We start from the raw sequence: 18,573 nt of genomic DNA on the forward strand, positions 1-18,573 counted from the left end.
TGAGTAGGTAAGTGAATAATGTGAGACATCAGATAAGACAGCCCAGTTGTGGAGGGGTAGCATAGTTGCCTCTTACCTGGAGGTCCCAGAGTTAGTTCCAGCCAGTCCAGGGATTTTAATTCTGGACTGAGGGCTGAAACACAGTTTACCCAGCCTGAGGTGCTGTTTGATATAAGAGGCAGTAGACTGAGTCAAGAATGCTAAGCATATGGCTGACAGACTCCAGTACCCGCAGTCCCAATGGTCTGCTGCACCATGGGAGATTTTTGGCATCAGATTAAAAAAGTAACTGTGTATACATATACACAGATATGAAGTAAATTATTCTTTAAACTCTCTAAAGCTCAGGCAGTTTGTCACTAATAAATTTGAGTTCAAAGCTTGGTGAGTATCAGTGAATTTTTTTCTGAACAAAGCAGAAGTGGCACAGACTTTCTCTCAGATATCTGGTTTTGTCTGTCACATTCATGACAGTAATGATCCATTTTTATGCTATTTCACAGCCCCACAGAAATGAAAGCTTTGACAATATTGGCATATTTATACACCTCATCACTAGCTAGTATTTATTCCCAGGCATTTAACACAAATCAATATAGATTATTATTCCAGTCGTGACCAAACAGAACACTCCTTGATAGGACTTATCTGAGACGTGTGAAGAGACCAAAAATATTAAAAATATTGTAAAAACATTTGTAACAAAGGTAGGACTTTGAGCCTTTCTTAAACTACTGTAAATCACCAGTATCTGATTATAATACTACAAAATTTAAGTAATACCACAACTAATAATAATGATAATAATAATTTTTAAAAGTGGAATCAGAGCCCAGAAGATAAAGGAAGCCACTGCCAGAAGAGCAAAAGAAGGCAATGATCAATAGACTCAAGAGGTACTGGCACTATGTCAAAGACGGCAGATGAATAAGATCTAGACTCTGAAATTAAGACTGTTTGTTGATACACAGTCCATACAGACTCAACTCAAATGACAAAATAATAACAATATTAATAATAATCTGAATCAGAACTGCTGTGTGCCATTATACAACCTGGCTTAGAAACTGTTAAGTTGCTGAACTGATCAGCAAATAGCATGAACATTTTATTTGTCAGCCAGACTCAATCACACTCCTTACAGAACAAAATATTGGAACCTCACATTTCAGTCCTTGTGCTCGGAAATTTGATATTGCCCTGCCACTAATATATATATTCCCCACTACAATAACAACTATATCTTAAAGATACAATGGACGTGTGTCTCCGGATGGTAGATAGTTGTAGTTGAAGATAGTGAGTTAAGTTCTTGTTTAACTGGCTTTTAAATGTCCAGTAATGATTTCCTCATAGGCTAGAGAGAAAGTTATTGGAAAATAGGAAAATGTTTCCTTCTCCAAGCTTTAATGGAAAACTTTTAAGATCAAATATTCCAGTAACTTTCTCTTCATCCTTCACAAGTACTAATCAACCTCAATGTTTTAAAATATTTCTTCTCATAAACATAATTCAAATAGAACTGAGTTGACCTAGTAGTCTTGCTGTTTAAAATCTTGAACTGTTAACCACTCTGGTAGATAGTAATCCCAGCTAGAAAGTCAGGAGAAATGGGACTGAGTTCCTGAGATGTTTGAATGTTTACACCTCAAGTCTGTTTGGAATATGCTAAATACTTGATGAATGATAAATTTCTTATTGAAATAATTTTAACTTCTCAACTGACATCAACTTTATTTTCGGTAAAATAGGTCTACACATTTCATGCAACAACAAGCTGCCAACATAAATAAAATGTAACATTACATTGTATCAAAATACTGTACATTGTTCTTTATAAATATACAATCTGAAAAATAATTGACACCTTCTCATTTATTTAATAGAAAAAGAAGGTGTAGTATTACTGTAAATATTAAATGATTTTAATGAAATACACTACTGAGTAACAAGGATTAATCTCCAAATATCCACTGTTTTTGACTGATTTTACAAATCCATTTAAAGCTAAGAGAATTAACAACCTTTTCAAATAATTATCATTAAAATCCTAGACATAATAGAAACAACCAGACAAATGAAAACATCCCTCTTGGCCTCTGAGTGAAATTAGTAGGTCAGTATTTCGTTATACCATTTACTTTCCACGATATGAACATCTGATAGGATAGAAACCAAGTCGAGTAGTTTACAGTGTGAATGCTTTTTATCAGTCAACTGAGTACAAAAGCAAGAGAAAGAAAAGCAAGTTAAGAATAAAGCCACATGAGAAGTCAGAGAAGTCAGAGTACAGCTCCATGGCCGTCAGTCTTCAGGGTGCTCAGGTTTCATTCCCGGCCAGGTTGAGGGATTCTAATCATAAAAGGTCAATTCCCTTGGCTCACAAACTGGGTGTTTGTGCTGTCATTAACATACCTCCAACACACACAACAATTCCCTCCATGATAACAAAACACAGATAGCTGATGCTGCCCACCCCCAGGTTTAGACAGACTGCAGAAAATCAGAAACATTGACAAACAAGTGAGTGGAGATGTAAGAAAGACTCTCATTTGAAATCACGATCCTCAGAATTGAGGGAATGATATGAGAGAGACAGTATAAACCCCTTCCCTATTGCTTTGTTTATTTGGCTTTCAAATTATCCTACATTTTCCACATCAGGACCGAAAATCTGTCAAGATGGCCCTTTAAGAGTGTTGATGCCCTTTCTCCTGGTGAAGCTGAGAAGCAGAAACAAGTTTGTTGAGAGCTGAGAAGAAATGGGTGCAGAAGAACTGATTGATGAGGGCAGAGTTCATGGATGTGAAAATGCCAGTGTATGAAAATGATGAGATTGTTCTTTTATGCCTTCACGTTTGTTCTTTCCTCCACTTTCCATTGCTCCCTCTTCCTGCACTGACCTGTCATTGTGTTTGTCCTATTCTGTGTTCCTGTCCACTTATACAACATTATACAGTGAGTTTCTCTCATCGGTTGGTCAGCAGGCATGCCCAGCTTATCTGCCTCCCGTTGACTCTTATCTTATAACTTCCTTTTTTATTTGTGATTCCCCTGATTTCAACAGTACTGCACTAATAACAGTTGATATAACTAGTCAGATGCCACTGATATTGAGAAAGTAGCCATAACAGTTACCCTATTATGAATGAAAATAGAACGGTGAAATAATACAAGAGAACGGGCTAGAGAAAGCTGCTGTAGACGATCGTATCTCAAAAACGGAGAGAGTTTATAGTCTAACTAAAAACATCTACAACAAGAAATGCATCTCATGGAATGCCAAAATAAGGCATTACAACAGTGTAGTAAAAGTAGAATGCCTGTATGCCAGCGAATGCCTCTCAATAAATTACAAGTTCGAGAAGCTGGACATCCTAGAAAGAAGAATCCTACAGAAAATTTTGGGCCCAATCCAGACTGCAACCAGCTGGATACTTCGGAACAACAGTAATGTCTACAAAAATGTGGAGAAAATTTTGAAACCATGAAAACATTTTGGACCATCATTCAAAATTTGGAAGGTTTTAAAGTCGAAAGAACTGCAAAGACGGGAAGAGCCTGGATGGATGAACAGAAGAAACACAATAGCGCCCATATGAAAAGAGTACTGGAGGAAGAGGAAACTTCAGACAAAGAAAAAATGAAATTGTAGCATGATCCTAATTGGTCAATTTGCAAATAAAAAATAAAATGTAATGTTTGTCAAAACTAATTTATGAATAAACAGATTTAGAAACTCCGTGAAAAAAAAAAAAAAAGAAACAACTTAATTAAAAATAAAATGCTGATCCTGTTGGGGGAGTGCAGGAGGGGGGGAATAGAATAACACCACGGTATGCCCCTGAAGAAGTCCCAGGGGCTTTTAAAGTTGGGAGTGTGGGAGTGTGAGTATGGTTCTGTAATGAATCATTGAAAGATACCAACTATAAACTTGTAGACTCAATAATAAACAAAATAAAAATGTTAATTAAGGTCAAAGGTGGCCACATGAATGTAAGATTTAACATGTTTTTGAAATAAAAGCAAGGAAGCAAGGCACTGCTGTGCCACATCACTACACCATTGACAACCTAAGCAAACCAGTACATCCAAGCATCACTAGAGGACACTAAAATGAATGAAGACTGATGGTGTACATCACCAAGCTGTGACTATGGTAATAATAATAGTGTTCGAGTGTCCTCACCACGGTAATATGGCAGACCTTCCTCATGACAGGGGATTCACCAACTGGATTTCAAGCGGTAATTCCATTGAATTTAACTTCATTCATGAGATAAGATGATAATTATAATTCTCAGATAAAATATTAAATGTGAGGAATATACAATACAGTACCATGCACTTATTAAGTTTTTGAGTGATTATACATCAACTCCAATCATCAGATAGTATGCTAAGTATATAAATTAGAAGAATACAAAACTGCATTAGGCCTTTATCTGTTGGAGAGAAGGGAAAGTCCTGTATAAGGTGACACAATAGACTGGCAAACACTCAGACATGTACAGGTTAGGAGTTTTGATGTTGAAGGTGGCGTGTAATCTCAGTATCTCTCTGACCAGAAGCAAGGCAGATAATCTATTAATTAAAAGAGAAGTAAAGGTAGTATTGAGGGAATCGAGAGGTGTGGTGGTGTTTGTATGAGCTTGTACACTTCTTCAGCCATGGAGGTAGGTGCACATTTATTTGACAGATAGTTGAACACAAGAAAATACAAACAAGTCTATCAAATTTGTGAAGTCTTCCACTAAACCACAGTACAACATGAGAACTGATCATACCATCCTTCATAAGCTTCAGTTTCAAGCTGAAGAGGAGTACTCAGTATTTCGTATGTTATTTGGACGGATTACATATCACAGGCAATATTACATCACCAAAAAAAAAAATCCGTATTTACATTTAGGGAGAAACATCACCTATTTCTTTTAGAATGTTCAATTTTGCTCTTATATTTCTCATTGTATTTCATAACATTTTAACTTGGGAGAGTGGGCGTGTAAGTATGATTCCGTAATGAATCATTGAAAGATACAAACTAAACACTTGTAGACTCAATGATAAATATGAATAAATTCTTCGTGCTTTTCTTGATAAAGTACTTGAATCTTTTTACATCTAAGTTTGATTCCTTGAGCGACTTCTTTCATTCATACTGCATACACCTGAGACAACTTATACAACCATACTTCATTCCAGCATTGTTGAGGGTTACCAACCCTGTAAACGCAACTTTATACAGTGATTAATTACATCCTATCATGTATTAATGAAAATATAATCCCACTACTTGAATGTAGCTGCACTATTCCCCATGAACCAATTCAGTATTTATTTCCACTGCATGCAAAGCAGATACACATTAAAGAAGATGTTTTGAATAATGAAGAATGTTCCAAAATGTAGACTTACAATATATCCAGATTTTTTTTAGAACTCTGCAATGACATTCCAATGCACCCACCTGATTTACGGCTAGTATTTGCGACCTATCACATTCTCCACTTTGTGCTGCTGATAACAGATGAGTACACTGTGCATTTCACGGTTCATATGCCCGTGCTGCATGTTGCCCCACCCATCACGTGGTTTAACAGGACATGTATCATTGTGTTGCCTCAGCAAGGTCTAATTCAAACAGCTCTTGCAAACCGTCTTCAAGTCAACCAAAGTGACATATCACGAATTTGGAGGAGGTATTGGCAAACAAATTCAGTGTCTGACTATCTGCAGACAGATTGTCCTCACTGAACAACATCCCCTCAAGACCGCCTTCTTGTGATAAGCACAAGGAGGTGCTCAATGGTCAGTTCGACAGAGTTCCGTGCCTTACTTGTGATGGGCTTCAGGAGTCCAAGTTTCCAACCAGACCGTCAGGAATCGGTTGAATGTGAGGCTCCTACACTCGAAAAAGCTTCTCTAGTGCTACCTCCTTGACCACCAGAGACCTGCCCGTCAGAGGTGGGCCCAACCATACCATGAATGGGAACTTCCAGAGTGAGATTTTGTTACATTCAGAGATGAAACCAGGGTTGCCTTGGACCCCAAAACTCATTGCAAAAGGGTCTGGAGATGGTATGGACACTATTTCAGATTGGTTATATCCAAGCATGCTTCCAGTGCAAAGTCATTCAAGTTTAAGGACACATTTCCAACTGAAACATCTCAGAGAGGTCAAATTCAACAAAATGACAGTCTTTGTTTAACAGACCAAAGTTGTTTCTGTATTTATTTTGCAGATCCGAATAAATTCTTTGTGCTTTTCTTAACAAAATACGTGTATTTTTAAAAAATAACCTATCCCACAAGCCTTATGACCAACGTGTCAGGGGGAACAAGCATTGTGCAAACTTTATTTTGGTGTGTATTTACTGTAACATTTCCTTTCTTCCAATCTTGTTAGGATTTTATAAAAAAGGCTCAATATAAAAAGTCTTCCAAGAAAACTTTGGGACAGCTTTACAGCAAGGTATAACCACTTTTAGTATGGAATTTAAATTTATCTTCACTTATATGGACAATTTCTTCCACATGTATTATCATCAAATAAGTAACTTCCACCATTTGGTATTACACCTGGCGAGTCTTGCAATGAATATTATATATGATAACACAACTCACAATAAACCAAGGGAAGAAAATCATGATTCTTGCAGTCAGAGGACTTATTTGGTCTCTTGTGAAGTGAACTCAATCTTGGAATCTATTTTATAATCCTATTCCAATGTATTTCATTCTGTGTGATTAAGTTAAGAAAGAAAAGCACAACCTTTTCATAAATGAACATGCTGAATATAATGAAAAAAATTGATTGGGATCTCCACCTTTCTAATAAGCTTCATTGCTTAAAAAGAGGTCTCAGTATCAAACAACATAAAATTGGTATCACTATAGAACAGGTCCTAATTTCATTTCCAGTGTAATAGTACGAAGGGGTGTCAGAAAATAATGGGAATGAATTTTTTGTGTTTCAATAATCTTATGCTGGAGTTAGCAGGTGGTAGTACTTGAATGATACACTCGCCTCAGGCTTCTCAGTTGCAGGGGAGCAGCTGAGGAAGGAGGCAGTGTTCACTGCACCCAACTTAGATCTCAAGTCTCAGCAGCGCGCTTCAATTACATTGTGTGTTCTCCTCGACACAGACAGTGGAAATGTTGCAGCAAGCTTACAGAGAGGAAGCCATGGGAAGGACGCAAGTTTCTGAGTGGCACAAATGCTTTAAGTGGGTAAAACTGATCTTGAAGATGCTCCACGCCCTGGAAGACCCTCAACTTTGAAAACCAACAACAATCTAAACACAACTGATGTCATGTTGTGGAAAGACCACCGTTAAACTATTGAACAGATTGATGGAATGATAAACATCTCCTATGCATCAGCCGAAGACATTATACGCAATGTTCTAGGGTGTAGAAAAGTTTCAGCAAAGAGGGTGCCACGTATGATAAATGATGAACAGAAGGTTCACCGTGTGATGGCATGTCAAGAATAGAAAGGGAGACTTCGGCGGTAACCAGATTTTTTGGACAGGGTTATCACATGTGACGAGTCCCAGTTACATCATTATAATCCAGAGACATAACAGCAAAGTGCCCAATTGAAACATCTTTCCAGTCCAAGACCCAAAAAGGCCAAACTTCAAGTAAGTGCAGGGAAAATCATGCACCTTATCTTTTTTTTTGATAAGCAGGGTACTTTGTACAATCATATAGTGAAAAAGCAACATACTGTTCCTGCTTATTACTATTATGAAGTGTTAAAGGGAACACTGAAAAGAAAAACTGCAGGAAAAAAGACCAAATTTTGCTCAAACAAGATGGATCCTGCACCAGAACAATGCACTTGTGCATCCGGCAATCAGGACACAAGACACAATAACCGAATTAGGCATTGAGGTGATGCCACATCCACCTTATTCACCGGACCTAGATTCATGCGACTTCTACCTATTTCCTGCAGTGATAAAGGAACTTCAGGGTCGTCAGTTTCAAAGTGACCAAGAAGTAAACAATGCAATTTCGGGTATACTCAACAGACTATCAAGAAAGGGCTTCGGAGAGTATTTTAAACAGTGGACTGAAAGCTGGAACCATTGTACTGTATCTGAGGAAGAATACTTTGAAGATCTGTAAGTGAATTTGAATAAAGGTAGTCAGTATTTTGCTGTAATAAAATCATTCCGGTTATTTTTTGTCACCCCCTCGTAATTCTAGCTTGTAACGCTGATATATTCAACATGGCAGGACCTATCCTTTGCCCAATTCGTCTCTTATCACGTGTGAGCCTATGATAGACCACTAGAAGTCATCATCACTGTGTTGCTCAGTTTGCTTAGGACGCTGGTTAGTGACCAAAGCAAGTCCATCTGGTCCAAGTTCAATATCCTCCTCTTCCTCTTCTTCTTCACTGCCTAAAAGCTCTGAACCCTCTCCATCCAATAGAAGATCAGAGTCCGAGTCCAAACTGTCCTCGTCATCTCCAGTAGGCCCACTCATGCTGCCAAACACTCTCCGCTGCTGCACACCAGCAGAAGCTTTGCGCATTACTGAAAGAAAATTTGAAACACAGTCTAATGTAAGCTTTTACTGAGTTAATTAAAAAATTAATTTGAACAAAAAATCAAAACAAAGCAATCCAGTCTTACAATATTAACACCAAAACTAAGTTATCTACTTTTAAGAGAAAAATTCCTTTTTTAATTTTTTTAACAAATTGCTAATTTGTCATACCAACACAGATAGGTCTTATGGTGATGATGGGATAGGAAAGGGCTAGCAGTGAGAAGGAAGTGGCCGTGGCCTTTATTAAGGTACAGCCCCAGCATATGCCTGGTGTGAAAATGGGAAACCACGGTAAACCATTTTCAGGGCTGTCGACAGTGGAGTTCGAACTCACTGTCTCCCGAACGCAAGCTCACAGCTGCACAACCCTAACCACACGGCCACTTGCTCAGTAAGAACAATTCCTACCTCCCAAGAGGTAGTGATGGCTGGTAAATATCATCATCATCATCATAGAACCCCTCCAGCGTTCCGGGTAGGATTGTGTTTTAACGAGTCTTCGCCATCGCTGTCTGTCCAGAAATGCCTTCTCTCTCACCACTAACTCCCAATTCTCTCCTCTTCTCTCCGCATCGTCTTTTAGTTGGTGTAGCCATCTCTTCCTAGGTCTTCCCAATGGCCTTCTTCCTTCAATCCTTCTTTCTAGGCATGCATGTGGTGTTCTTGTGCCAGGCATTTGCTTTGCATGTCCATACCATAATATATAAGTAATAATAATAATAACGTAAATGTTTCCACCTTTTCAATACAATATATTCACAAAATTACAAAATTATACGGTACTAGTTTCGACCCATCTAGGGGTCATCATCAGCCGTATTGGAGCAAAGATCATTTGTGGCGAAATCCTAAGACAATATTATTTTAAAGAATAACAAGTGAAATGAGATGTATCTGAGGAAGAATACTTTGAAGATCTGTAAGTGAATTTGAATAAAGGTAGTCAGTATTTTGCCGTAATAAAATCATTCCGGTTATTTTTTGTCACCCCCTCGTAATTCTAGCTTGTAACGCTGATATATTCAACATGGCAGGACCTATCCTTTGCCCATAACATCTCATTTCACTTGTTATTCTTTAAAATAATATTGTCTTAGGATTTCGCCACAAATGATCTTTGCTCCAATACGGCTGATGATGACCCCTAGATGGGTCGAAACTAGTACCGTATAATTTTGTAATTTTGTGAATATATTGTATTGAAATAGGTGGAAACATTTACGTTATTATTATTATTACTTATATATTATTCTCAGTTCAATACGGACCAAAAACATGAAATTCATAACCATCAATGTCCATACCATGTTAGTCTCGAAGTCCTTAGCTTTTCTTTTATCGAGTCCACTTCCAGTTCCATTCTGATTTCATCGTTTCTTACAGGGTCCTTGCATGTTTTTGAAGGGTAATTTGGAAAAACTTCATTTCGCATGCTTGCAAATTACTCATTTCTCTCTTTTTCAGTATACATGTTTCTAGACTGTATGTGAGAATGGGCACAAAGTATGACTTATATAGAGTTATCTTGGTTCCCATGGGCACTTTGTTATCCCAAAGTAGGTGTCTTATGAGGATGTAGAAGTTGGAACTACGAGCCACTCTGTTTACTATTTCTTTATCTGCAGTACTACTGCTGGAAATAATGTAACAAGTATTTTTAACCAGTACATAATTGTAATGATTACAGGAGATATTCAACCTACTGAAATAACAGCGGCTTGGGAATACCCGCGTGTGCTCAGCTAATGAGGTTAGCGCATGGCTGTATCGCTACCAGTAACCGTTTCCACTAACAGCTACTGAAGTAGCAGTGGCTCAGCAATGTTTGTGTGCACTCGGCGAATGAGGGTAGTACATGGCTGTACTCGCTACTACTAATTACCTCCAGCAGTCAGTATTTCATTAACCAGTACTGAGTTGTTACTGCATATTTTTAGCATTGCAGGAATTACGAAGAGGACAAAGTCAAATATATTTTCTATAATAGATAGCGAGTTTGCAAAATGTGGTATGTGTGGGAAGAGTTATTTAAGCTTGTCTTCTTCTTCCTAGCCATTCTCCGAATCACCTAGGGTTGGCTTTCATGGTCACTCTCTTACAATATCATCTGTCTTTAACCCTATCCTTTTAGGAAAGTGACAGAACACAGGCCATTGGTGAACATTGTTTTAGTATGATATAGACAGCAAATACACAAGACTACATACAAAAGACAGGTCTCCACTGGTTACAGACCTTCGAAATAATTACCCAAGATTTCCACTGTGCGTTGCCAGCGGTGGAGCAGGTGCTGAATACCATTCACTGCATGTGTATCGCTAACGTGTGACAGTCAGAATTTGTCTTCAGGCACTATGCATAAGTACATGCCCTATATTTCCAAATGCATATCTTAGATTTTTCGTGTTGTCTCCTGTTCGTGAGAAAAAAAATAGTTGCTATGACTTATGACTTGACCCTCGTATTTTGACTTTAAGATGAGAGGCAGTTTCCTGTCGCACAGAACTCCTGTTGCTGCCTATCATTTTTACGCTGCTAGCAATTTACATTATTCTTAAATTCACCATCGTCCTCCTTTCCCCTTATCCAGCTCCTGCCAGGTCGAGGCATTTACGACACATCTCCACCTTCCTCTCTCCTTACACCATTTCTCTCACATCATTTTGTCCCACTCTAGGTTTCTTCTTCTTGCACTCCTCTTTAGTGAATTGATCCACCTTGTTCTCGTTCTCTTTCCCTCAAACTTCATCTCCTTCATCTGTTTTGGTATTCTTTCCTAATCCATCCTCTTTACATGTCCAAACCATCTTAGTTCACTCCTACCAATTCTCTCCTTTAGGTTTTCCATTCCCACCTCCTTTCTCAGATTTTTGTTTTTCAATCTGTCTTTCCTTGTCTTCCTTATCATAATTCTTGGGTATTCCATTTCGCTGCCTACTTGTCATTGTCCAGATCTCAGCCAAATAAGTCAATATGGGCGCATAATACATTTTGTATATTATCTCTTTACACTTGCGTGTTCCAAACAAGGTTTCTTACACTCTGGTAGAATACATTGCCCTGCTGTACTCTCACGCTAATCTCCATGTCCAGCCTTGTATTCTGCATAAATTCATTCCCTAGGTTTTTGAATCTGTCAACAATTTCAAGGCTTTAGCCACCAATTTTCACAATGCCTTTCCCTTGTCTTTCTCCTCTTGATATCACCATAGTCTTGTTTTTCTCTGCGCTGATTTTGATACCATACTTTACAATTTTGTCATTCAGTACATCAAGTAGATCTTGTACTTCTTTTTCTGTTTGTTCCCCAAACCACAATATCATCTGAAATGGTATGAAAAAATGGCGTATGGCTTTTAGTGCCAGGAGTGTCCGAGGACATGTTCGGCTCGCCAGGTGCAAGTCTTTTGATTTGACTCCCGTAGGCGACCTACGCATCGTGATGAGGATGAAATGATGATGAAGATGACACATACAGTGCCAGCGAAATTAACCAATTAAGGTCAAAATTCCCGACCCTGCCAGGAATCGAACCCGGGACCCCTGTGACCAAAATGGTAATAATTTCATCTCCCTATTCCAATATGTTTCCTTTGTCTCCTTCACAATTCTGACCATAACCATAAGAAACAAAAAAGATGACAGCACACTCCCCTGTAGTAGTCCAGTTTCATTTCTAAACCATTCTGTCTTTCCAAACGGAGTCTGTATGCTGTTGACACAGTTTCTGTATACTGCTTGCAGTATTTCTACAGTTTGTGTACCCAGTCTCTTTTTGATAATAGTTTCCCACATTTTCTCCCTGGAAACACTATACCTTTGTTAGATCTATGAATGTCATGACCAGATCCTTTCCATATTCCCAACTCTTTTCCATTAATTGCTTCATGCTGAAGACTGGATCCGCTGTAGATCTTCCACTTCTAAAGCCATACTGTTCCTCTTGTAACTGTCCTTCTAACTTTCTTCTCATTCTCCTCTCTAATACCGGTATTCTTTCCTGTATTTTTGCCACTTGTGATAGAGCGTAATTCCTTGTAGCTATCACACACTTTTTTGTCCCCCCACTTCTTAAAGACTCATATTATTATTCCCTTTCCCTAGCCTTGAGACACACGTTTCTGTTTTCATATGCACTTTAATATTATGTATACACCCACTGAAGTTGCCTTCACCATTTTCATTTTACGGACTGCTAATTCTACCTCTGACATGGTTATATCATATTCTACTGCCGAGTCATCACACCGTATTACTACTATCTCCTCTGCACAATTTCTCACATTCAGCATTTTATCAAAATACTCTTTCTACCTTCTCTTTACTTCTTCTGGATGTGTTATCAACTCTCCACCTTCCTCTTTCATCAGCTTTGTATAAACTCTTTATTTCTTATTACTTTGCATAATTCCATACTGGTACAGCATTCTTTTACTGCCCACTCCATCTTTTGTGTAAATTCTTCCCAATTTTCTTCTCTTACCAATTTCTTGTATTTCCTTTTATGATCAAGATAATTCCTTTTGCTTTCTACTTCTATTCCATTCTTGCCATGGTTTCTTCTTTTCTTTCACTGCTTCTCTCACCTTCTCATTCCACCACAGTGTCTCCTTTTCTTTCACTCTTGTCAATGTTAAGTCCGACCCTTTCGACCAACAGGCTAGCATTCAGCATGCATCAACAGCATCAAGCTGTGCTACTTACAACTTCACTTCACTAACAAGATTAATGAAGGGTTATTTTAAGTCAAGATACTCCAACCAAGTTGTTGTTTTCCTTTAACATTTGATCTCTTCACTATGGGCTACGCCAAATGTTAAATCATCAATTACTTTTACAAGGCAAAGACTTCAACCCGCTGTTTTCATTTTTAAATTTTACAACATTATTTCCGAATAAGGTCTAAATGAATTATTCTCATATCGCTGGAATTTATTTCCTAACATTCTGAAAAAAGTAATATTTTATAATTCAAATTAGACCACTGCTACTAAGCCCTATACTATGTACCCTTGATACAGCTATTTATCTACAGCTAACGGCTGTTATTGTCGTTATTCACCATAGTACCAAAAATGGTTTATTCAATCTTTCTTTTCAACTGCTCCTATTTTAAGGTTGTAACAAGTTAAGATACTCCAATCAAGTTATCGGTTTACGCCAAATGTTAAATCAACAATTACTTATTGCAAGCCAAAAATCACGAACCTAAGACTTCAACCAGATGGTTTTTAAATTGTTACGACTTTACTTCTGAATAAGGTCTCAATTAACATTCTCACATTGCTGGAATGTTTTTCCTAACATTCTGAAACACTGTAATATTTAAAAATTTAAAACAGGAGATTCTAAATAACAATTTTTACATCTGTAAACTTTAAAAGTTTTGAGATATAGATACACACATTTTAAAAATTCACCCCGCATTAATTGTTTTTTTTTCAAAAACAAAAAAGACATGTTTCTTAATTTTTAAAGGAGATTCCAAATACCAATTTTCAGGTCTGTAATATCTTCAGTTTCTGAGACATAAGTATCCTCATTAAAGGCATTCAACCCCTTTTTCACCCCTCCTATTGGGATTTTCTGAAAATGAAAAAATATGTGTTTCTTTATTTTTCAAGGAGATTCTAAATACCAATTTTTACATCTGTAAATTTTAAAAGTTTTGAAATATAGATACACTCATTTTAAAAATTCACCCTCCCATTAATTGGATTTTTCAAAAACAAAAAGAATACATATTTCTTTATTTTTAAAGGAGATCCCAAATACCAATTTTCAGGTCTGTAATATCTTCAGTTTCTGAGATATAAGTATTCTCATTAAAAGCATTCGATCCCTTTTTCACCCTTTTTCTCCCCTCCTATTGGGATTTTCCGAAAACAAAGAAATACGTGTTTCCTTATTTTTAAAGAAGATTCTAAATACCAAGTTTTACCTCTGTAAATTTTTAAAGTTTGGAGATATAGATCCACTCATTTTAAAATTTCACCCCCTTTTCGACGGAATATCCAAACATCCTCTATTAGCGAGCACCTACATGTTAATATGAATGTATCCCAAAAATGTCATTTCTTTATGTCCAGTAGTTTTGGCTCGGCGATGATGAATCAGTCAGTCAGGACATGTTATTTTATATATATATATATATAGATGAGTATACACCATATGGACACTAAAAACTTCCATTAAGGAAACCACAGCCTTGAAAACCAATAATCAGAAATAAAACTGCATGTCTCATACAATACCTCGAGAAGCTGTCTGTATTCTGACTCGACTTGCTTTTCCTGGTAGCCTCCCAATCTCGTCCCCTTCTTCCTTTATGTCTCCATCACCCAAACTAAATACATCCCCAGACCCTTCAAGAACAGTCTCCTCTTGCTTGAACTGCTCCAGTAACTTCTTGGTGGCAGCCTGTCTCTCCTCCATCCTCTCTTGTTCTGCCTTTTCTGTGTCCTCCTGTTGCTGCTCCAAATAGGCCAGACAACGGAACCTCACCAGAAATTCCTCATACAGCCGACGGAGGTCTACTTCTAAGCGTTCAAACTCTTCCATGAAGGGGGGCCTAGGAAACAGAACCACATAGCTCCCTTAATCAATGCATTCAACTACAGCATCCTTTCATGTAAGATAATAATAAGACAAAATATTTTTAATGCATTCCTAAATTTGATTCCAGTGAGTAACTACTGTCTTCTAGGACACAGAATGCTTCTGTTTAAGAGTTGCATAAACCTTAGGGGTATGGTCTTTTAAAACCCCTACGGGTAAGATCATTAGTGCTAGAGTAAAGCGAAATGTAAAAGTTATAAATGACAGACACTGAATTTGTGATTACCTACACCTTTTTCAATGTCTGACTTTTTCTTCCACCTGTTCCTGTTACACAAAGGCCATGATATAAAATAATATTACATAATACTAGCAGTTACCTGCAGTTTCGATGGCAAGGATTTCTTAATTTGATAAAAGTAATCATTCCTCAGCACTGTTAAAAGCGCACCTAAAAATTGAGTTTCATTTATCCCAGAAACTATTTGTAAACCACGTCTGTGGTATTGCCATTTGGGGATAAGACGACCATGCGATACAAGAACTGTACATATGAGAAATAGTCTTTTCTCAAGTCAGAAAAGAAAAAAACACGTTTCTTTATTTGTAAAGGAGATTCCAAATACCGTACCTATTCCCACGTCTGTAATATCTTCAGTTTTTGAGATATAAGTATCCCCATAAAAAGAATTCAACCCCTTTATCAGTCCTTCCCCCACCACTACACCACCTAAGTGGATTTTCCAAAAACAGAAATATACATGCTTCTTTATTTTTAAAGGAGATTCCAAATACCAATTTTCACGTTTGTAACACCTTCAGTTTTTGAGATAAAGAAATATGCAATTTTTGGGGGGAAATCAACCTTGGAGGAGGGGGGGGAGGTGGAAAAAGGAGTTGAATTATTTTTATGAGGATACACATATCTCAGAAACCGAAGATGTTACAGTAATGATAATTGGTATTTGGAAGCTCCTTTATAAAAAAGGAACACATGTCTTTGTTTTAGATATAAGTATCTTTATACAAACCATTCAACCAATTTTTCAATTATTTCACCTTCCCTTAAGGGAATTTTCCAAAAGCAAAAGAATACATGTTTTTTATATATATTTAAAGTAGATTCCAAATACCAATTTTTACTTCTGCAACACCTTTAGTTGCTGAGATATAAGCATCCTCATACAAAGAATATTTTTCAATTCATTCACTCCCGCTTAAGTGGATTTTCCAAAAACAAAAACATTCATAATTCTTTATTTTTAAAGGTGACTCCAAATATCAATTTTCATGCCTGTAACATCTTCAGTTTTTGAAATATCAGTATCCTAATAAAAAGAACTCAACCTCCTTTTCAGTTCTCTTTACTCCCACCCCCACCTTAGGTGTTTTTTTAAAAAACAGGTTTCTTTATTTTCAAAAGAGATTAAAAATACCAATTTTCACTTCTGTAATTATAAGTTTTTGAGATATACTGTAAATATGCTCATTTGAAAAATTCACCCCCTTTTTCAGTTCCCCTTAAGTGGATTTTCCAAAAACAAATGATCTATGTTTCTTTACAGGAGATTCCAAATACCAATTTTTCACATCTGTAACATGCTACGTTTCTGAGATATACTGTAGATATAGTCTTTTTTTACATTCATCCCCTTGGTCATCATTCATATTCACCCCTCATCAACTGGATTTTCCAAAAACAAAAAAAATTGTGTTTCTTTATTTTTAAAGGAGATTCCTAATACCAATTTTCATGTCTGTAACATCTTCAGTTTTCGAGATATAAGTATACTCATAAACGGTACTCAACCCCTTTTTCACCTTTATTCACCCTGTTAATGGGATTTTCCTGAAATAAAGAATACGTGTTCCTTTATTTTTAAAGGAGATTCCTGATACCAATTTTTACATCTGTAAATGTTTAAGTTTTTGAGATATAGATATACACATCTAAACAATTCACCTCCCTTTTCACCCTCTTAGTGACGGAATATCCAAAAGTCCTCCCTTAGTGAGCAACTGCACTCTATATCCCCAAAATGTTATTTCTTTATGTCCAGCAGTTTTGGCTCAGCGATGATGAATCAGTCAGTCAGTCATGACATATTTTATATAGATAGATTTTTAATTGTGTAATCATGGAGTTACATGCCTTCATATTGGATTTAGAATGTTAAACTAGTAGTATTTCTTGTAATATTTTCTTTCCATGGAATTACTTGCTTTTTTTGTTTTTGTTGTTGTTCACGATTATAATTATATTTTAACTGCTGTATATAGTAGATTTCACCCTGAAAGTCCTTTAAAAGTGGTCAGACTAAAAAAATGCCTGGTTGTTGATCAGAAAGAGAGGTAGTCCTTAAACAGAGATACCTACAAAACACATTGTCTTTATGAAGTTTTAAATAAGTTCTTGGAAAAATTGGCTGCTAAAAAGGGTGGTCTTAGAACAGTTTTCACTGTATCTCTCTTTATGTCATTTGCATAAAATCCTAGAAAGAATGATCCCTAGCTGACTAACTGAAATGGTTGAGTAATTCCTTATCTCACAACAGGCAGGATTTACACCAGGAATAAACTGAACATACAAAAACTTGCACTGGACACGGTACGTATACGATGGTTTCAAAAAAATAAATGATGCAAGGTATAACTTTTCTTGATCTCTCAGCTCAGTTGCTCAGAGTGTTATCACATAAAATCTACAAACTGAACAAGAACTGTGCTCTAACAAGAATGAGAGCTATAATCTCACAACATTTTATGGATTTGCAATGAAAATGTACCTGTTGGAGGAAAATAGTCTGCTTCAAGGAAGAGTAGCGATTCCCATTTTTCTTAGTGTTCACACCTATGACTAGCACAGCCCCAAGGTGCCAAAGGCTTCATTTCTGCTAATAACCTTGAAATTGCTGTTCAGTCTGACCAGTTTGAAATAATAAGGAAACCAACTTAAACCTAATCCATGTAAGACTTTTAAAGATTGAGCTTTCCATCTGAGACATAAGAAGACTGACAGAAAACTTGCAGTATCTTGGAAAGGAATTATTCTGAACAATGTCTGCCCTCCTCACCCCCCCCCCCCCAACAATATCAGGGTGTCAACTTACACAAAGCATTATTTACAAATGAAATGAAAGGTTTCGCCCACGAAGGGGCTACTCAAGAAACTTGCAGGAACTAACTGGTGTACAATGCCACATATAATCAGGACAACAGATATGCTATTCTGCTGGTGATATACCAGTCCAGTTCGATACAAGTGAATCCACATCAAACAGACTGGTATGGCCCTCAATGAGAGCAGCACAATTATACAGATTGCCTGTAACCTACCTCAATAGATAAAAATTATTACCATATATACATGCATACTTTTTTCAAGAACTGGCAGTGGAAAGTTAGAGTACAGGTATTATTTTTGTCAAGGTTGGTGCAGTGCTCCTG

At 37.0% G+C, this 18,573-nt stretch overlaps 1 protein-coding gene across 1 annotated transcript in view; it reads right to left on the minus strand.

Moving 5' to 3' along the window:
- Positions 1-7,907: 7,907 nt before the first annotated feature.
- Cluap1 (clusterin associated protein 1) overlaps positions 7,908-18,573 on the minus strand; it is a 47,526-nt gene continuing 36,860 nt past the window's right edge. Inside the window, exons 6-7 of the mRNA XM_067148976.2 lie at positions 14,823-15,139; positions 7,908-8,552 (exon numbers count right to left, since the gene is read on the minus strand). Of these exons, the coding sequence (XP_067005077.2) occupies positions 8,305-8,552; positions 14,823-15,139 (565 nt within the window). The 3' untranslated portion in view covers positions 7,908-8,304. The remainder of the gene's footprint in view (positions 8,553-14,822; positions 15,140-18,573) is intronic.

Source organism: Anabrus simplex, chromosome 6 (genome assembly GCF_040414725.1).
Source record: "Anabrus simplex isolate iqAnaSimp1 chromosome 6, ASM4041472v1, whole genome shotgun sequence".
Classification (NCBI taxonomy): domain Eukaryota; kingdom Metazoa; phylum Arthropoda; class Insecta; order Orthoptera; family Tettigoniidae; genus Anabrus; species Anabrus simplex.